The sequence below is a fragment of the Antechinus flavipes genome, chromosome 1, assembly GCF_016432865.1.
Source record: "Antechinus flavipes isolate AdamAnt ecotype Samford, QLD, Australia chromosome 1, AdamAnt_v2, whole genome shotgun sequence".
NCBI classification, from domain to species: Eukaryota; Metazoa; Chordata; class Mammalia; order Dasyuromorphia; family Dasyuridae; genus Antechinus; species Antechinus flavipes.
The window spans coordinates 80010056-80029558 of record NC_067398.1 but is presented as its reverse complement, the minus strand read 5'-3'; the positions used below and the strand labels follow the sequence as shown (position 1 = coordinate 80029558).

General features: G+C 36.3%; 2 protein-coding genes across 3 annotated transcripts in view; one reads left to right on the top strand and one right to left on the bottom strand.

Moving 5' to 3' along the window:
• Positions 1-166: 166 nt before the first annotated feature.
• SPCS1 (signal peptidase complex subunit 1) lies at positions 167-4165 on the top strand. The gene is made up of 4 exons (XM_051984996.1): positions 167-569; positions 1067-1126; positions 1199-1285; positions 3954-4165. Exons 1-4 carry the CDS (start codon positions 300-302, stop codon positions 4077-4079), a joined length of 543 nt encoding a protein of 180 aa, XP_051840956.1. The 5' UTR covers positions 167-299; the 3' UTR covers positions 4080-4165.
• A 1955-nt stretch (positions 4166-6120) lies between these two features.
• NEK4 (NIMA related kinase 4) overlaps positions 6121-19503 on the bottom strand; it is a 37372-nt gene continuing 23989 nt past the window's right edge. For both annotated transcript variants that reach the window (XM_051984948.1, XM_051984940.1), the window contains 5 exons: positions 18752-18864; positions 14878-14966; positions 10271-10476; positions 7714-7847; positions 6121-7146 (listed from right to left, as the gene is read on the bottom strand). In XM_051984948.1, the coding sequence (XP_051840908.1) occupies positions 7054-7146; positions 7714-7847; positions 10271-10476; positions 14878-14966; positions 18752-18864 (635 nt within the window). In that variant the 3' untranslated portion in view covers positions 6121-7053. The remainder of the gene's footprint in view (positions 7147-7713; positions 7848-10270; positions 10477-14877; positions 14967-18751; positions 18865-19503) is intronic.

Genomic DNA, 19503 nt, shown 5'->3' with positions numbered 1-19503 from the left:
CAGCGAGTACTCTCGCGCGAGCAGGCAGAGTGCTTGGCCGCCCGTAACGCAAAGGGTCTTCGCAGTAGCGAGGAACCCGTTGCCATAGGGACGCGACTCGAGCCGGTGGCCGTTGGACAGCCGAGTAGCTTTCGGGATCGAGTCCGGTGGTCGGGGCTGCAGCACCCCGCTTGGAGTCCGCACCCACGGCGACTCCTCCGCGGGGACGGAATGCTTCCCTCCGGCAATCCCAGCAGCCTCCGCCCGCGCCGCAGTCGCGCCAGGTCCAAGCCAGCCCTGAAGGTACACGTGGCTTAGCGATGGGGCGGGGCGGGCCGAGCGGGCCGGTTTGTGCGGTGAGGACATCCGCTTCCGGGATCCAGCTCTCTGCGCATCCGAGCCGCGCCACTCGGCCCCAACCCCCGAATCTGCTGCCGCCACCGCCTCCTTCGCCAGGCCTCTCTAACAGCGTCGACCAGAGCCGCTCCCATTCCAGATCCCCGAAGCGCAACCCCTCGGCGTCCTTGCAGCGTCGCCTGGCCCCGAAGGCAGTCATGTTGGACGGACTGAGCTCCCTGCCCACGCAGATGGTGAGTGCGCCCAAGGTAGCGCTTTTTGTGCCTAGCGCCGGCCTGCCCTCCAGCAGCTTCCACTCTCTTGGGGACCGATCTGGTTCCAGGAGCAGGCTTTTCACTGCTGATGACCCTCCCCTCCCGGTTGTCGGTCCCTTCTTTTCCCGTGGCTCTCGCCCCCTTTCCTTCTGCCTCGGAGTTCTCCGGGCTTCTCCTTCCGTGCACTATGATGTTCAGTTCAACTTGCCAGGGGCATTTATTGTGCCTGCTTCCAGCCCCTAACCACCTCTCACGCACCACCTTCGTCTTCTGACTTCGGTCGTCTTTACCTTCGCCTAATTTAGTTTTATTCGAGTTACCGGTCCTCACCCTGCGTCCCCCTCTCCACCACCCCCCGTCCTCCCCCCTGCCCAATGGCTTTTTGTGGCTAATCTGGGGCAAGATCCAAATTAAAAATGATTCGTAAAAAATGAAGGGTTGTTGAAGTGGTAACTTCTGTTTTTTATTTCCCGTAGGATTATAAGGGTCAGAAGTTAGCTGAACAGATGTTTCAGGGAATTATTCTTTTTTCTGCAGTAAGTATCCATCTTCATTTGTTTTGCTTTCTTCAGCATAGCCTTTCCTAATAAGATCTATCTTTGTTCTAGGTAATTGGCTTTATCTATGGATATGTGGCTGAACAGTTTGGTTGGACAGTCTATATTGTTATGGCTGGATTTGCTTTTTCGTGCTTGGTAAGAAATGCCTCTTTGGATCCTGGGCCTCTTATACTGGTTGTTATTCTATTCTTAATTTTGTAAGCACTGATGGAAGATTGTGAGATGAAATTGGATGTTGGACACCTTCAGTCAGTATCTCCATTGACTGTCATCAGAAGGTAGTCTAATACCCATTAATCCCCACTTGTTAAGGAGATGCTGAGCTGTATACATCAGAATAAGCATCGAGTCAGACTTAGCTCCACCTAGACAATATTTTTTAAATTATGGACCTGAAAGAATTTCTTGTGCTCTCCCTGTCCCAACTATCCCTACTCAGGGCACTCCATCTCTGGGGTAGGCACCCAAAATGTACTCTTGCCTTATCTAGTTTCCTCCCAAGCTCAGATCAAGTGCTCTCTTTTATACATAAGGCCTTTCTAGAGGTTTCTTTCCCTCATATTTATCTTGAATAAGCTTGTATATTTTTTTCTCCTTGGGTAGATTCTTCACTTCTTGAAGGTAGTAACTTTTTTCCCTTTGTCTTTGAATCCCCAGTGCTTATCATAGTGCCTGACAATCAGTACTTTTTGGACAAGGGAGCAAAGATATTGTGTAAACTTCAAATATGAAAGACTAATCACCTAAACAAAAAACAATTTGATCAGTCAAGTGCCTGGGAATACCTCACAGGCTATTTCGCACAGGGATGTATGTATATGCAATTTTAGTGTGACATAGGCAAATGTGAATGTTTTATACACATAGGGATTAGTCTGTTGGAGAGACTACCGCTAAAAAAGTCCTTCCCCTCCTTCCATTTAGAAAATGTATGTATTTCTACAATCAACCAACATATATTAAGTATCTGTGTGCCAGACATTGTATAGGATACTGGGGATAAAAAGTCAGAAATTAGTTCTTGTTCTCAAGGTGCTCATATTGTACACATGCTGACAAATGTGTGTGAAGTAAATACAAGTTAAGGGGGAAGGCAATTACAGAAAATTGGGAATCAGGGAAGAGGAAGTATATTTGAGCTAGGGAACTTTAGAAGTGGAGGTGAAGGGGGAATGCATGGCAGATCTGGAAGGTAGTCTATATATGTGCAGAGTTTTAGAAAAGTAGAATATTGTATTTTGGCTAGGCTGAAATGTACAGTAATGGGAGTGATGTGTTAAGAATGTTTAAAAAAAAAAAGGTGGGTTGGAACCAGGTGGTTAAATACTAAAGAGAGGAATTTGTGTTTAATCCTAGAAGAAATGAGGAATTACCAGAAAGTTCTTGAGCAGGGGAATGACAATTTTTCCCATGCATTAGGAATATTCTTTTACAATTTATTTGGAGGCTGGATTAGAAGGGAGAGATGAAGTTAGGTGATCTAATTGCAGTAGGCCAAAATGTTATGAGGACCTTAATATTAACAAGGATGGGAATTTGTGAAGAGAAAGAATGGGACAGAAAAGAGATGTAACCATGATTTGGTAACTGATTTAATTTGTGGGGTGAGTCACGGGTGATACCTGTGTGATGAGGATGATGGTGGTATATTCAACAGAAACAGGGAATTTGAGAAGACGTTTGGGGACCAGTTCAAAATGTCCAGTAGGCAGTTGGTGTGGGGATAGAGATAAGGCTTGAGGTAATGGTTTAAAACTATATGCAACTTTGGGAATCATCTGCATAGAGATGATTAAACCATGGGAGCTGATTAGGTTTCCAAGTCAAAGAGTGTAGAGATTTAGGGACAGCTAGGTGGCGCAGTGCATAGAGCACCAGCTCTGAAGTCAGGAGGACCTGAGTTCAAATGTGGTCTCAGACATTTAACAATAACTGGCTATGTGACCCTGGGCAAGTCACTTTAACCCCAACTGCCTCAGGGGGAAAAAAAGAGTAGAGAAAGTTAGTGCCATTAAAAAAAAAAAAAGTTGTAGCCAAGAAAGTACCTGTGATGATAAAGTGGTTAATGGTATCAGGCCAGAGAAGTCAAAAAAGGATCGAGAAGAAGCTATCAAATCATATTGACAAATAAGAGATCACTGGTAGCCTCAGAGCATTTTTGGAACGATGAGACTAGAAGCTATTCTGCAAGTTGCTGAGGAGAGGAAGTGTCAGAGAATAGTGTGAAGTTTTTTTTTAGGAATTTGTGGAAAAGAGAAAGGTAGGACAGTAGCTTGGTATGTATGTAAGGATAAAGATAATGTTTTTTTTCATTTTTTAAAAAGTATAGGGAGACCTAGATAGTTTTGGTTTGTAAGCAGCAGAGAGGGAATCAGGAAGAGATTAAAGACTTGAGAAGATGGTGATTGAGTAGGGGCAGTATACAGAAGAAGACAGGAGGGAATGGGATCAAACATACAAGTAAAAGGACTGGTTTTCATCACATACTGGAACAAAGAAAAAATGGAAAATGTCTAGGGGAGAAAAAGGAGCTAATACTGAATGGCTTTTATTTTTTCCAAAAAATATAATAGCTTCTGCTGAGATGGGGGAGGAGGCTTAGGAGAGAAGGGTTTGAAACAACCCTGAGAGTTACAATAGAAAATCAATTACAAAGATAGTCGTGATCAAGAAGTCTACATTCCTATATCCCTAAAACAGGAATCAGTTATAAGTTAGTAGAGAACATTTGTAGACCGATGATTCATTTCATTTTAGACATCTGACTTGAATAAGTTATATATTTTTCCCTTCCCCCCTCAAGCTGACACTTCCTCCGTGGCCCATATATCGCCGACATCCCCTCAAATGGCTTCCTGTTCAAGATTCAGGATCAGAAGACAAGAAACCAGCAGAGAAAAAAATTAAAAGGCATCCTAAAAATAACTGAAACATTCTAAGATTCAACCTTACAATACTCATTCTGTTCTTTGTGAAATTTGTCATTTCCAAAACAATAAAACTACCTACATTGCAGAGCTGTGCTTAGAATTCATTATCTATTGTTTATTAAGAACAATTGGGTTTTATTCATAAACATTTTTAACTCCTGGCTTCATAAATTTCCTGTGAAATGAAGAAAAGTACTTAAGTCATGTGGAACATGCCTTGCAATTGTGCAAGTTCTTCGTTTGAAGCATACTAGTATTTAATAGATGACTATTACAATTAACTTTTATACACTGCATTTTGAATAAAAAGTTCTGTTTTTTTTCCAATAAAACAAAGCTACTCCAATTTTACATTGATTAAAGGGTCTTTTGTACAATAAGATAAAAATTCGTTTTTATTGTGTTACTGTTTTTGTGAATGAAAGTATATTTGTATACCATTTCTGTGGCTGCCTCTTCAAAAGAAAGGTTAATACTCTTAATGTGAATTACCCTTTCCCCCAAAGTTACTAAGTGGTACTAACTTTTTGAATGATTAAGCAGTCATTCTCAGTAATAGTAATTGCTCTAAGCATTAACTAAATGGGATTTTGGGATCGTACTATTCTGCTTTTATAGTGCATTTCTAACTGCTAATTAACTTAAGGCTGACATCTAGAAAGTACTGCATCTATGCTTTTTCTGAAGTGGGTAGAAGAAACTAAAAAGCTCATTCCAAGAAACAGGAGGTGTTAGGTGGATGGCATAGATTCCAAACTAATACAGAATGGATAGTTAAATATTTCAAGAATGAGCTAATAGTTAGGAAAGTAGAATATTTTATATTATGACAAAAGTCTATCAAACTTGACAAAGCCTTTTATAAGGAACAGGAATATTTAAAAGTCATAGAAACAATTCAGGTAGTCAGCTTTTGACCAGACTAGTAAATCTTTTTGGATTAAGGATTCTCTTAAAACAACAGGCCTTACAGGGAAGGGAGCTCTCCACCAATGATGGAACTTAAAGGCTAAGTAACCACTTCTCAATATGTAGAAAAGATTACTTTCATGGAGGAAAGATTTAACCAGATGACACAATCAGAATACTGGAGCTAGAATTGGCCTTGGAGAAGACCTTTGAACAAAGAATGATTTCCAGTTCTAAATCCTGGGTTTAGAGACTCTAGAGACTCAGGAAACTAAGAATTGATAATCATAACCTTACTCTCCCACACAAACCTATAATAAGGAAATCAACAGGCAAGATTTGTGTAAGTTATTTGGAACTGGAAAGCACCTTTAAGAACACTGATATCAATTTTTAAAACATGGTAAGAAAGATAAAGTTAGGATAAACTTCCTCAGGAAGTTTTATTATATAGCAGCAGGTAAAAAGAAAAAATATGTATAAGATGTTAATTGGTAGATTTGACTTTCCATGGTTCTCTATTTCTTTCCAAATCTGATGCTTTTGTCATCACACCATAGTGCTTCTTCTATGGTATTGGAGGACAGTAGAACTAGTGCTATTTATTAGTAAAATTTATGACAGTGTAGTGGTTTATAAAGTGTGTAAGTACTAAAAGAATACCTTGCAAATCTACTGAGATTTTCACTATATTATTACTTGGTTTCAAGTTCTTAAAAGGTTTTAGTTGTCATCTATGAAATGAAGACCCACATTTTAATGTAACAGACTCTACAATAGCCTAGTTAAGAAAAAGAACCAGAAGGGAATGCAGTATTGCAAAGGTTTTTATAGCATGCTAAGTGGTAAATGATTTTCAAAATCTACAAAATAGAAACATGTCTCAAGTATTAAAGTGTTAGGATTTTTCTAATGCAGTTCCATTTACATAGCATTTTAAGGCTTACAAAGATTTTTCCTTATAATAGCCTTTGAGGTAGATAGTTTTAAGCATTAGTTTTAAAGTAAATGAAGAAACGGATAGGGGTCAATGGCCACATTCCTACAAATTTTAGAAACAAAATTTGAACCCAAGTCTTCTGATCCAAGTCCTGTACATTTTCCATTACATTGGAAATTTACTGAACAAACTTTATTTTACAAAATTCATTTTATTTGCTTCATAACAATTTTACCTCATAAAAAAACAATTACTAAAATATACACAGTAGACCTTTAAAACAAAGAAGGATAATAAGTGTCATGATATAAAATAAGGGAGACTATGCAAAAAAGCTGAATTCTCTATTTCAAGAGACATAAAATGCCTCAAATTCAGCCTAAAAGCACCTGTATTTTACTTACAAATTGTTTCATTCCAAAAGGAATTAGTATTCAGGGCATGTTTTGGCTGATGAAAAAATGAATTAAAGCCAGTATATAAATATATACTGAATATATAAGCCAAAAGCACAAATTAAATAGGTTCAATTCTGCAAGTATGTTGTTCAAACTAAAAGCAATTAATTTAAAATTTTTGTAAGTGTGTAAAGTTATGTATAGCTCCATTCTTCAAATCTATAAAGATCATGCACTGACTTCCAATTTATCACCTACCATTGTAGTACTGATATATTACCACCATGTACTTATCAGGCCTATTAAGTAAAGCCATTTGTTTAGGTAGTTTGTTACATTGCTATAGCCACCTAGAAAATCTCTGTTCTTATGTATTGACAGTATTGCTCTGGTAGGTTTTGACTATTTTAGAATTTCTGGATATACAATGGCTTCCGGCTACTTAACCAAACAAGTCTCATGTAAAACACATAAAGTAATTTTCCCACAATGTGGTACCCATTTATTCATTTTTTTTTAAAAGCCTCTTCCTAAATCAGTCAACACAGCACTCATTCATATCCATTTTTAAACTCCTGCAAAATATAGAAATCCCAGGGGGAAAAAGCCACTATATTTAACAGTCACCGATCTGATATTTGGTAGAGGTAATCTTTTGGGGAAAACAACACCAAAAAAGTCTTTAAAAATAAGTCTTCGGTTCTGGCAACAGATTAGAACAAATGCTTAGAAGTTCACATTTTCTTCAAAAAATTTCAGGAGTTGAGCTTTTGTGCCATAATTTATATATTTTTCACCCAAATGCTCCTGTAAACGTACCTATGTGGAACAAAGAAAAAACATTATGAAAAATGTGCATACTAGATGACATTTACAAATGTAATCCAAAATACTAACTATTTTGATTGTCAAATTGGGGGTAGATTGGTAATAATAGCTTTACTTTAAGACACAAAGCAGGGGAGCAACACTGATAGCAAGTTTGCTTCAAAGCCAGCAAGATCTAGGTTCAGGTTTCACTTTTGACATATTGGCCTTGTCACTTCTGGCACATCTTAATCTCTGAAGTCTAGGCCCCAGCTTAATCTGGATAATTAAGATTTATTATCAGTAAATGTTTGATTTGTATACCTATTTTATATACCAATATACCCGGAGTCTTGTAAAAATTGCTTGGACAAAAAGGGGGTCATGAGTGGAAAGTTTAAGAAGCCCTGCTCTAGGCAATTTTGTCTTCATTCAGACTAATTCAATCTTGAGTATCTACTATATGGAAAGTGCAATGCTCTGCAAGAGGAAACAAAAATTAGTTCAGGATAACACTGCACTCAAAATTTATGTAAACTTATCTTTAAGCAGACCATCTAGAGTTATCTATATATTTACCTCTCTCTTCAATTCATCATCTTCTTCCATAAGATCATATACTTTTTCTAAAAGCTTCACTCCCAGTCCCTGAATTACATCAGCTCTCAAGACTTCAATCATTCTTCTGATTTTTTCAGAACCAGAAACAACAACTAAAAAATAACAAGACAAGGGCAATAATAATAATCAATATTTACACTTCATAGCAAGAAGAATGGAACTCATGAGCAATTTGTAATTATGCCCAAAGGGCTATAAAACTCTGTATACCCTTTGATCCAGCAGTGTTTCTACTGGATCTATATCCCAAAGAGAACACGAAAAAGGGAAAAGGACCCATATGTGCAAAAATGTTTGTGGAAGACCTTTTTATAATGGCAAGGAACTGGAAAATGAATGGATGCCCATCAGTTGAAGAATGGCTGAATAAGTTATGGTATATGAATATTATGGAATATTATTGTTCTACAAGAAACGATCAGCAGGATGATTTCAGAGAGGCTTGGAGAGACTTTCATGAGCTAATGCTAAGTGAAGTGAGCAGAACAAGGAGGATCATTGTACACGGCAATAGCAAGATTACATGATGATCAATTCTGATGGATTTGGCTCTTTTCAACAATGAGGTGATTCACGCCAATTTCAATAGACGATGGAAAAGAACTATCCACACCCAGATAGAAGACAATGGGGACTGAATGTACACCACAGCATATTAATTTCACCTTTTTGCTGTTGTTGGTTTGCTTGTTTTTCTTTCTCATTTTCCCTCCTTTTGATCACATTTTTCTTGTGCAGCATGGTAAATGTGTAAATATATTTAGAAAAACTGCACGTGTTTAACCTATATTGGATTTAGAGGAGCGGGGAGATAGGGACACAAGGTTTTGTAAGAGTGAATTCTGAAAACTATTTTTGCATGTACTTTGAAAAATAAAAAGTTATTATTTTTTAAAAACTACTTTCACCTTTAATGATTATAACTTACTGAATACAATTTTTAGAGATCTATACTTGAGCTATGTTCACATTAGAAATTTGTACACAGATAGTTCTGTATCTCATTGAATGAATGGGAGAACATGTATTAAATATTTGCACTGTGCTAAGCCCTGGAGATACAGCTGGTGCCTGCTTGTAAAAAACTCACTTTCTAAGGGGAGAGACAATGGAAAGTTTCTCTGTAGGTCCAATGTAATGACACAAATAAGACACAGCAGCTCTATTTATAATGCTTCCAGAGGTAATTACCAGTCCCTGGTTACCAAATCCAAATGAGATGAACCTGACTTTAAGAAAATTAAGATACATTCAATTAAAAATCAAGTAAATCAGGGAAAAAATTCAATAAAGAAGTCTCTTTAAACCATAAACATGTTAAGAGTTAACTTCTGGTGAAGCACTGTACGAAATTCATTGGAAACAAAGGCAACAACATTTGTAATGGGTGAGACAACTTGCAAATAGCTATATGTACATAAGATATGTACAATGTAAATGTAATGCAATTCCAGTGGGGCTTGGGAGGAATGGAGACAGGAAAAAATTCTTGCAAAAGGTGAGATATAAGATGAATCTTGCAGGAAGCCAGGAGGTGAAGATGAAGAGATAGAACATTCCAGGCACAGAGGAGAGCCAGTTAAAAAAGGCCAGAGAAGGGAGATGGAGTGTCAAGAGAAACAGCAGAAGGTTGGTATTGTTAGAAAATCCAGTTAGAAATACTGGATAGGAGTAAGGTATAAGAAGACCAGAAAAGTGGGAAGGATCCAGGTTGTAAAGGCTCTAAAACCCAGAGAATTTTATATTTGATCCTGAAGTAATGGAAAGCTGTGTGTGTGTGTGAGAGAGAGAGAGATAAAGAGAGAGAGAGAGAGAGAGAGAGAGAGAGAGAGAGAATGGGAGGTGGGAAGAGGAGAGAGGATGGAGGGAGAGGGAGAGGAAGAGAAAAACGGAGAGGGAGGAAAGAGGAAGGGGAAGAAGAAACAGACATTCATACATAGTTTGATCTTCACTTGGAAAAATGACTTTGGTGGATGAAAAATTGGAAGAAACTGAAGGTAAGGAGATGATCAATCAAGCTATTCCAACAGTCTAGGCATGAAGTTGTAAGACCCTGTGCCAGGTGGTTGCTGTCTGAATAGAGATAAGTGGAGATATAATGAATATAATAATATGTTTTTGTTGAAGTAAGTGTGAGAGGGAACTCAAGGGTGACATCTAGGTTGTGAGCCTGGAGCGTAACTGTAGGATGATGATGCTCAACAGTAAGAAGAAAGTTAGCAAGAAAAAAGGATTTGGGGCAAAAAATAAGTTCTGATGAGTCCACTATATAGTGAGCAAGCTCTCTTAATATAGCTAAAATAAAACATTATTTACAAAACCCCAACTTTTCAGAGAATTACTTCCCACATAAAGTATGGTATCAATGTAGCCCTTAAACAACTGGAATAAAGTTTCATCTTTAAATGGTAATATTAAATGTGCAAAATACTATTAAACTACTTTGGCTTTTAAGTATCCTACCTTCAATACAGAGGTAATTCCCAGTTTGCTTCAAAAGTAACAAATCACAAACCTGGAGAAAGTTCTTTAAGCCCAAGTTCCTCTGAATCCTCTTCAACTTTCCCATGCAGAATTAGTGTATCTTTGTATTTTCGATGAAGTCTGAACTCTGACATGGGAAGAAGTTTTGGAAGATGCTCACAATTCTCTTTAGAGTCCATTTTTAATGTCTGAGTCATCAGCTGTACCAAATCATTCATTTCATTTGTATGGCCTTTTCTGAAAAAGATTACATTTATAATTAGTTTGGTCTTATGATTTTTCATAAAAATTTTTCAGATTGCTTTTTTTCTCAGAGTGTGGGGTAAAAATCGAAACATTTTTCTTATGATTAATTTGCATCAATCTTTCATATTTTGAATATTTTGCAATTTTGAGGAGAACTGCTTATTTATATCCTTTGCCTACTTATCTACTAAAGAATAACTACAGGTCTTTATATGTATATGTTTATACATATATATGTTAACTGTTTAGATTTTTCCCTCCCACCTCCATCTCTAGTTATTGTTTCCCTTTTTATCCTACGTGCATTAATTTTGTTTGGCAGAAGCTTTTCAGTTTTATGTTAATGAAACTTATCTATTTCATCTTTTGTGATTGCCTCTCTCTCTTGATTGCTTAAGAATACATCTTTTGCCCACAGCTGTAAGAGGTACATGAGCTTCTTTTCTTCAAATATTTTAATAATATGATTAATATTAAGGTCACATTTATTATTAGTATTGTAGAATATAGTGGAGGGTATTGGCCCTAACTTCTGTGAGATTGTCTTCCAATTTTTCCATCAGTTTATTTTAATCAAACAGGCAGTTTGTTCCTAAATATTTTGTTTTCTACTTTATCAAGTACTGGGTTATTGAGTTTCATTTTTCTGATTCTCTTTTACCTAGTCTGTTTCATTGATCTTTAATCTGGAAGTATCAAATATGCAATCCTGGAACTCCCTCACCCAAGTCAGGCTGAAACTAAGTATCCTTTTGATAATTTGATGGGCATAGCATTAAAAGTATAAATTAATTTTTAGCATTATTTTATTATATTGACACAGCTTAGCAATGGGCACTGATTTACTCAGCTATTTAAGTTTCTCATTTCTTTAGGAAGCATTATACAATGTAATCAAATCTATTAAAACTGTGTTTGATAAATGCTTCTCGATATTTTGTATTTATTTGAAACAGAATTTCTTTCTTACTGCTTATTGGATTATGTTGTTATATAGAGAAATGCTGTTGATTTTTAAAGGCTTATTTTGTAGCCTGCAACTTTGCTAAAGTTGTTATTTCGATTAGAATCTTTGCCAGTTCCCTAAGTTTTTCTAAGTAAATCATGGTATCATCAGCTAATAAGGATAGTTTTATTTCCTCTTTTCTGAATTTAATGCCTTTAATTTCCTTTTCTTCTGTTACTGCTCTTGCTATCATTTCCAGAACCATATCAAATAATAATGAGGAAAGTGGGCCTCCTTGTTTTACTTCCACCATTCTTGAGAAAGATCTTAATGTATCTTCATTATGTATGACGCTAGCTTTTGGTTTTAGATATTGAGAATGATAGTTTTAAAAGATTCCCTTTTGCCTACTTTATAGAGTTCTTAGCATAAATGAGTATTGTGCTTTGTCAAAAGCTCTTTCCAAATCTATTGAGATAACCATATGACTTTGGATATTTTTGTTTTCAAAATAATTATACAATAATGTTGAACCATTCCTGTATCCCTGTTATAAATCCAACCTAGCTATGATGAATGATTTCTTTGATGAATTGTTGCAGACTGGTTTTTATTTAAAAATTTGGAATCAATACTCATTAGTGATACTGGTTTATGTAGGTTTTTGATGCCTTATCCTTCCCTAGTTTAGGTTTTAGTATTATATTTATGTCATAAAAAAATCAAGTTTTCTTTGTAGAAAAGTTTTGAATGCTTCTTTTTTGTTGAAATTAATTTTTTTCCCATTAATATATCTCAACCTTGAGCTGCAACTTAAGCTCCTTTGCTCTTCTGAATACATTCCATTTCCTTCTGCTAGTTCTTGTGGGTATAGAATAACTGTCACTTGAATTTCATTTTCCTTTATATCTGAAGGTTTTTTCCTAATTGCTTACAGAATTTGTTGCTTATCATTAGAATTATTGAATTTAATCCTATGTATCTTGGAATTTACAGCATGGGGTAGCTGTGTATTTTTTTAAAAAACAAAACTGAGTCTTCTGATTACCACTTTGTTTTCTACATTGAGATATTCTGGGCAGTTTTCTTGTATTATTTATTATGTTACTGTAGTCAGGTTTTTGACTGTCATATTCTGGGAGATCTATACTTCTCAAGGTTTTTTCTGTGCAGAGTATCTCAGAGATGAATGTTTTGCTCACATGATAATGTTCTTCTTTTTAATCTTACTGCTTTTTGCTTCTCAACTTTCAGGCTATCCTTTGCTTCTGTGTATATGCATTCCCAATCAAATATTATCTCTTTTGTTTCTTTGATAAGACTTACCACCATGGATCCATATTTTTAAATTCTGTTGCATTATTTAATCACAGATGTCTAGACTCTCTTAACTGTTCTCAAAGCCATATTCCTTTCTGTTTAATGTGTTCACTGTTGGTTTATCTACTTTTATTCAAAGTTTTTAGTATTCTTTCTTTTGAAATCTTTAGTAATTCTAAACTTTTTTTCCTTATTGCTCATTTTCTGACTCTTTCTCTTTTGATGATGGTTTTCCCATGGGCTGGATCCCCAGGCTATCTCAAACTCCTTCCACGTTGGGCAATTCACATTTCACTGGCCTCAGTCTCTGACCCAAGTGATTTCTGGGGGATGACAGAGATTGACATTGGGCTTTTTTCCTCAGACTCAGTGGAATGCCTCATAAACATACAACTGTCCTGATCCAATTTCCTCTGTTCCTCAGTTCTCTGGTTGAGCTATTTTCTGAGCCTAAGTAAACTTCTGCCTTTTGATTCTGTCACTGGGAAGAAGCAGAGTAAAGGCAGAATGGAGGTTCATTGTAAGCCCGTGAGTGGTCTATGTAGCCCTGTATAAAAAGCATAATAAGTTTTGGGTTAGAGGGCAAGAAATTACTCTTCCCTACTGTTATATCATTGAATTGTTACCTCCCTAGCGTTCTTCATTTCCCAAACAATGAAGACAGTTAAGTTGTATTATTTCTTGCACATAATTGGAGAATTCTGAGAGGTCATTAAATTCAGAAGAAATGTCTAATCCCCCACTTTATTGGGTATGTGATCCAGAACATATATATTTTATTTTCATGTCAGAATTTGAGACTAGGATAACCACCTTTTCAAGAAGAATTTTAAAAATCTTTACTTATCTACTCTGCTTTATTTTTGGCCTTTCCCAGTTTCCTTAGTGAAGTGGGATTTTGTATCTAGAGTCAATGGTGTGTGTATGTAACTGTATATACACATATTTAAAGATTTACTAAAACTAAACACTATAGGGAGTAAAGGAAACCATACAGAGTTTTGTTTTGTTTTCAGCTAACATGGCCCTAAGTGAATTCAAGGGAATCTGTCTTGTACTTATGAAATAATGTATATAAATCCTTTCATTTCATATTGCCAATTCTTTTTTTTCCTCAAGATTTTTTTTTTCTGGAGTCATCTTCCCAAGCTAGATGTAAAGATCGATTTTTATCTTTTAACCAATGGATTAAAAGATTTAGCAAACCTATTGGTGTCTCAGTTTTTAAAAAAATCTGTTTTGTTAACTGGAGGTCCAAGTAGGGGGGCTTCTATCCCTTTTATATAATCTTCTTCCACTGGACTTTTTATAAACTTTGCCCCTTTTAAACACTTTCTACTCCCACTGGACTCTAGGACATCTAGCCTGTAAAAAACTTACCACGGCTTCCCTAAGCTGCTGAATCTCTTTGAAATATGAAACTGAAACATTAAGCTAAAAGTATATGGTGCCATATGAATAGGATAATTTAGGTGCAATTATCTAAAGGCAGGGAAAAAACCAATGACCTTTCATAACCCTATGATTATCATTTTCAATTTAATACCTACTTTTAATTTTATATTTATCATTTTCATAGATCTCTTCTCTCCCCCCTTCTCCTCTCCTCTCCCCATCAATATTCAAGTAAAGTTATATAATCAAAATGACCAAGTTTGGTCTCAGAGAAGAACTGAGAAAATGCAGCTTTCTCCTTTTGGTAAGGAAATAGATGGTAGGGGGTGAGAACTATGGCTATTGAATGTTATATAAGCTATAACATGGTTTAAATACTAGCTATTTTTCTAAATTGTTTTTTAAAAAAATTATTTTGTCACAAGGAAAAGTTTCCTGATGGGAAGGTGTGGAGGAGAATATTCAGGAATAAATATGATATAAAAGCAAAAAGCATTATTAAAATATACCTAAAAAAATCTGCCTTACAAGCTATTACAAAATTGAACTAAAACTTGCTGCAGTATTGCAGAAAAGAGAAGCCAACATAAATCTTCTATGTGAATAAAAGTACACAAAAATCAGGTGAATTCATTAGTATGCATAATTAAGATAGGACACAATTTAATAAACACAGACTTGAAAAGGCATTTTGAATTAACCTATGAAGGAAGGTTAAAAAATACACCTACCCTTCCTTGGAATCTCCATCTGACTTATCAGTTGAACTTGTAGAAGAACTTAACTCATCCTCAGACAGACAACGAACTAACTTCTTTTCCTATTAGCAAAACAAAATATTCAGTAATTATTTATCCAAAATACAATTATATGAAACAATTTTAAGCTAAAGCAACACACACACACACACACACACACACACACACACACACACACACACACACAGAGTTACAATTTAAGTCCTCTGACATAATTCATTACTTCTGTTAATAATACTATTCTTCATCAAGACTCCCACATTTGAAATCTTAGTATTATTTTTGATTCTTCCCTCCCTCACCTTTCACACAGCAGTGGCTCCCTATTACCTAATAAGCAAAGATCAAATCCCTTAACCTGAAATTCAAAGCCCTCCCCTACTCAACACCATTCTACAAATGGTGTAGCCTAATATTGGTCTCCCCTCCAAATACTTTAGATTATAGCCTAACTCAGTGACTTGCTGTAGTAAACAACCTGTTTTCTTCTTCATCTATGCTTCTGCTCATGTAATTTCTTGTGCCTAGATTTCCTATCCATCTTCCCCCTCCACACTACCACCCATATTTTAAAGCAAAGCTCACAGGGCAATTCCTATGAAACTTTCCTTATTTCCTTGGATTTCATATAACATTTTGTTTTGTTGAATCACTTTAAGGGAGTTATGTAACACCACATATTACAGCTATATAAAGTACAGGCTAGCTCCCTGGAAGGCCTCAGGATCAGCCAGAGTCAAGATAAATCAAAATCCTTGGTCTTTAGGGGGAGAAGTGAAGGAGGCAGGCAAGCTGCTACTCGGCTTGCCAAAGTTGTATCCTAGATTCTGGAGTCCGGAGTCTCTAGTCTCTCTCCTCCTTGTCCTGCCACCAAGTGACCCTGACTTCTCTCCCTCAGTCCTCCAATCCTTGCCTACGATTACCTCATCACCAAGCATTCAGCAAACCCCAATCATGAGGACAGCCATCATCTAAATATATGCTTACAGAGCCATTATCTGACCTTGAATAGGTAATTAGCCTTAAGTACTCTCTTGTCTGATTCAATCACAACTTTTTCAGAGTTTCAACCCTCTACACAGTTATCTGAATTACTCATCTAGATTTGAAGATTCATGAAGATAAAAACCATATTTTAGCTAACTTCTGTAGTTTCCTCAGCTTCTAATAAATGATTAACATTTAATACTTATTTGTTGAAGAAGACAGAAATTACTCCATAAACCCAAGTTTCTTTACTGAATTGGAAATTAAAGCCCATCTCACCCAGATCACAAGTGAAGCCTGAAGAGCAACACACCGATTTCCCTCAAGGAGAAATCAACCTTAAAGAGAATATTCTTTTTATGCAACAAAGGACAATTCTATATAATGCTCAAATCTTTCAGTGTGACTAGGATTAACTAACATGGGTCCTGGCTTATTAGACTAACCATCAAATTCTATCTAACAAATGGTAGTTATAGCTTGATTATGATGCAATAACACCTGAGAAGTAGCTCAGAAGGATGCCTGATGTAGAAGAATGCACTTGAATGTATTAAGTGCATTTAAACCAATAATCTGAACTAATTAGGCATTAGGTAAATATGAATTAGTAAAACATCTGATGAACAAAATTTTTTTAAAGAAGTAAAACCTTATTATCATCAGATATAAGTAAGTCTTGTTCTTTACCATAATATGTAATGTCAGAGTAGAATGGTAAAAAACTGCTTTCCCCTATGTGTTGTTTTCCAGTTAAAAATAAGCTTATCCCTAGTGAAAAAATCTTTATTTGCCCTTTTTTCCTCTAAATGACATTTATGCCTCACAAATAAGGAAAAACAATTTTCAAGTTCTTTTACAAATGTATCAGAAAAAGAAAAATATGAAAGTGATTGGTAGTGAAATGTGAAAATAAGGGCTTTTTTTTTTGGCCAGTTAAATGGATATATTAGTAAAGTGTTTGTGTGTATGCGTGTGCTTGTGTGTATGTATCAGAACCAAGCTTACTACCTTGTAAGTAGTACTACGGTACTTTCTTAGTGAGTGATGAGTTATTAGCATATGATTAGTTTACTATAACTTATAATAAGGTCTAAGACTATACCTTAAAATTTGTTCTCTTAGTTTCAATATCATCACCTTCAATCAATAAAAATTTTATTAAGTGCCTACTCTGTATGGGGACAAAAAGACTAAATGATATTGTTATTGCCCATATAAGTATTTGCATGATCCAAGGTTCAGTTAGAGCTCAGGGTTGGCCTGATTTCATTGGCAAAGGGAATCCCTAAGGAAACATTTCCTTCCTAACACAAAGTGGCAATTCTTCTGCCATTTGGTATTTAAAGGGTGATTGAGAGTAGCCAGAGCCACTCAATAGTATGAGGCTGAGGAAAGATTCTGCCTGGTCAGCTCTCTGGGTAAGTACCCAGGCCCACAGCCTGACTTAATATAGCACCCCTGCCATGCATGTTTATCCAGTAAAATGAATAACTAGAAGCTCAGGATTGAATGATACAGAATAAATGCAAGGTGACTAGAGGCTACAGAGAAACACTAACAACCAGGGAGGGACAGAATCAAGAAAAACTTCATGTATTAGGTAGTATTTGAGGTTTAAAGGAAGCAAAGTATCCTAAAACTCCCTAAGTGGGAAGGAAAAGGGAGAGATCAGACAGTGGAACAGCAAGTCTAAAGGTAAAAGTGTTGTATGTAACAAAAAGCAGGAATCAGAGTGTGTAAACAATGCATATGTATGGCGAGGAGCTGTATTAGAAAGGGTTTAAATGCGAAATAGGAGTTTCCATTTGGGTCCAGAGGCAACAGGGATAAACTGGAGTATCTTTGAGTAGGAAAGTGATACAGCCAGATACGTATCATGCCTGTGGCAGCTATGTAAAGGATGAACTGGAGAGAGAAGGGGAATGAAGTCTGGAAGCCACTAAGGAGACCCTGCCCTAGGTGAGGTAAGAAGTGATAAAGACTGAACTGGAAGAGTGACAATATAAAGAGAAAGAAGGAGGCAGGTATGTGAGATGTTGGAAAGTAGAATTAATAAGAAGGCAGTATGCTATGTGTGTAAGAGTGAAAAGTCAAAGGGGATCCAAGGTCATATACCTGTTGACTGGAAGGAGATTGGCATCTTCATCAGAGATAAAGAATTGTGGAAGAGGGATACATTGTGAAGAGGTAGATAATGTGCTCAACTTTGGATATGTTGATTTTGAGATCTCTGTAAGACATCTAGTTCAAATATGAAAAAGACAAGTTTATAATATTAGAGCAATGAGAAGAGAGTAGGACTGGATATATAGATTTGGAGATCACTTGCTAAAAAAGATGATCAAATCCATGGGGCCTAAAGAGGTCATTAAATGAGAAAATATATATAGAGAGAAGGGGATTCAGAATGGTGCTCTGGCAAATACCTTAAAGTTATAAAGCTTAACATGGCTGATAATCCTGCTAAGGAGATTCAAGGAAACTCAGGAGCAGGAGAATAAGGAGAAAAGAGTATCATGAACACCCAGAAAGAAGAGTACATATTCAGGAGGATATATGATCAGTAGGAACAAATGGCTGTAGAATAGTCAAGAAAGATGAGGATTGAGGAAAAGTGATCAGATTTGGCTATTCAAAGGTCAGAAAACACACTACAAGTAGCTGAGAAGACAGGGGAAGTGCAGGTAATAAGTGTGGACAGCTTTTCTAGAAGTCTGAGTAGGAAGAAGAGAGCTATAAGATGATAGCTTAAAGGGATGGTACAGTCTAATCAATTTTCAGAGTCTTTTTCATCTGAGATACTGTTAAAAAAAAAATTTAAACATTTCCAAATTAAGGAATGTGGCCTGTAATTTACCTGAGAGGTATTCACATCTGAAGATAACTGATGAGCAATGTGCTCATCTTCTATGTGCAACTTCATTCCTTCTGTATCCAGAGAACCTCTTCTCACCGAAGGACCTGAAAAAACTATCAAAGGCCAGTTGGCTTAAAATTTAGGGACAAGAGTCAGGTAGAAGAAGCTAGTAAAAGAGCACCAGTCTTAGATTCAAAGAATCATAGCTTTGGAGCTGGAAGGTACCTTACAAGCCCATTCATTTTATAGATATAATCCATTCATTTTACAGATAAGGAAACTGAGACCCAGAGAAGCATAGATAAGACATAGATCTGATGATCTGGCATGACACTAGCCACTTGGTTATGGACAAAGCAATTAATTTCTGGGTCTTGGTTTTGTTTTATTTATAAAATGGGGATAATTACACTATTCATCTCAAGACTTGTGTTGCACCCTATAAAGCAAAACATAAATGTTATCTAGTTAAACATCTGATACATACATTTTACTTAATAATCCCTAGTTCTGGACTAACCTCTCTAATGGCCTAACTCTGTATTCACGTTCTTGAGAGCAATGCATTGACCCCTAGACAAGTTCAGGCAAAGTTTAGAAGTAGAAACACGATATAATTTGAAAAATCTACTCTATTCTTTTGTGTTAGTTCTGCCCAGTTAGGGGATTACACGTTTCCAAACCAAAAACATATATCGATAATGTTAAGAATATCTAAATTACTTTGTAGTAGTCAAAATCCTAAACTGAAT

Coding starts and splice junctions, on each gene's coding strand:
- SPCS1 (XM_051984996.1), top strand. CDS start 300: ATGGGGCGGGGCGGGCCGAGCGGGCCGGTTTGTGCGGTGAGGACATCC. Junction 570..1,066: donor GCTCCCTGCCCACGCAGATG/GTGAGTGCGCCC, acceptor TATTTCCCGTAG/GATTATAAGGGTCAGAAGTT. Junction 1,286..3,953: donor GATTTGCTTTTTCGTGCTTG/GTAAGAAATGCC, acceptor TCCCCCCTCAAG/CTGACACTTCCTCCGTGGCC.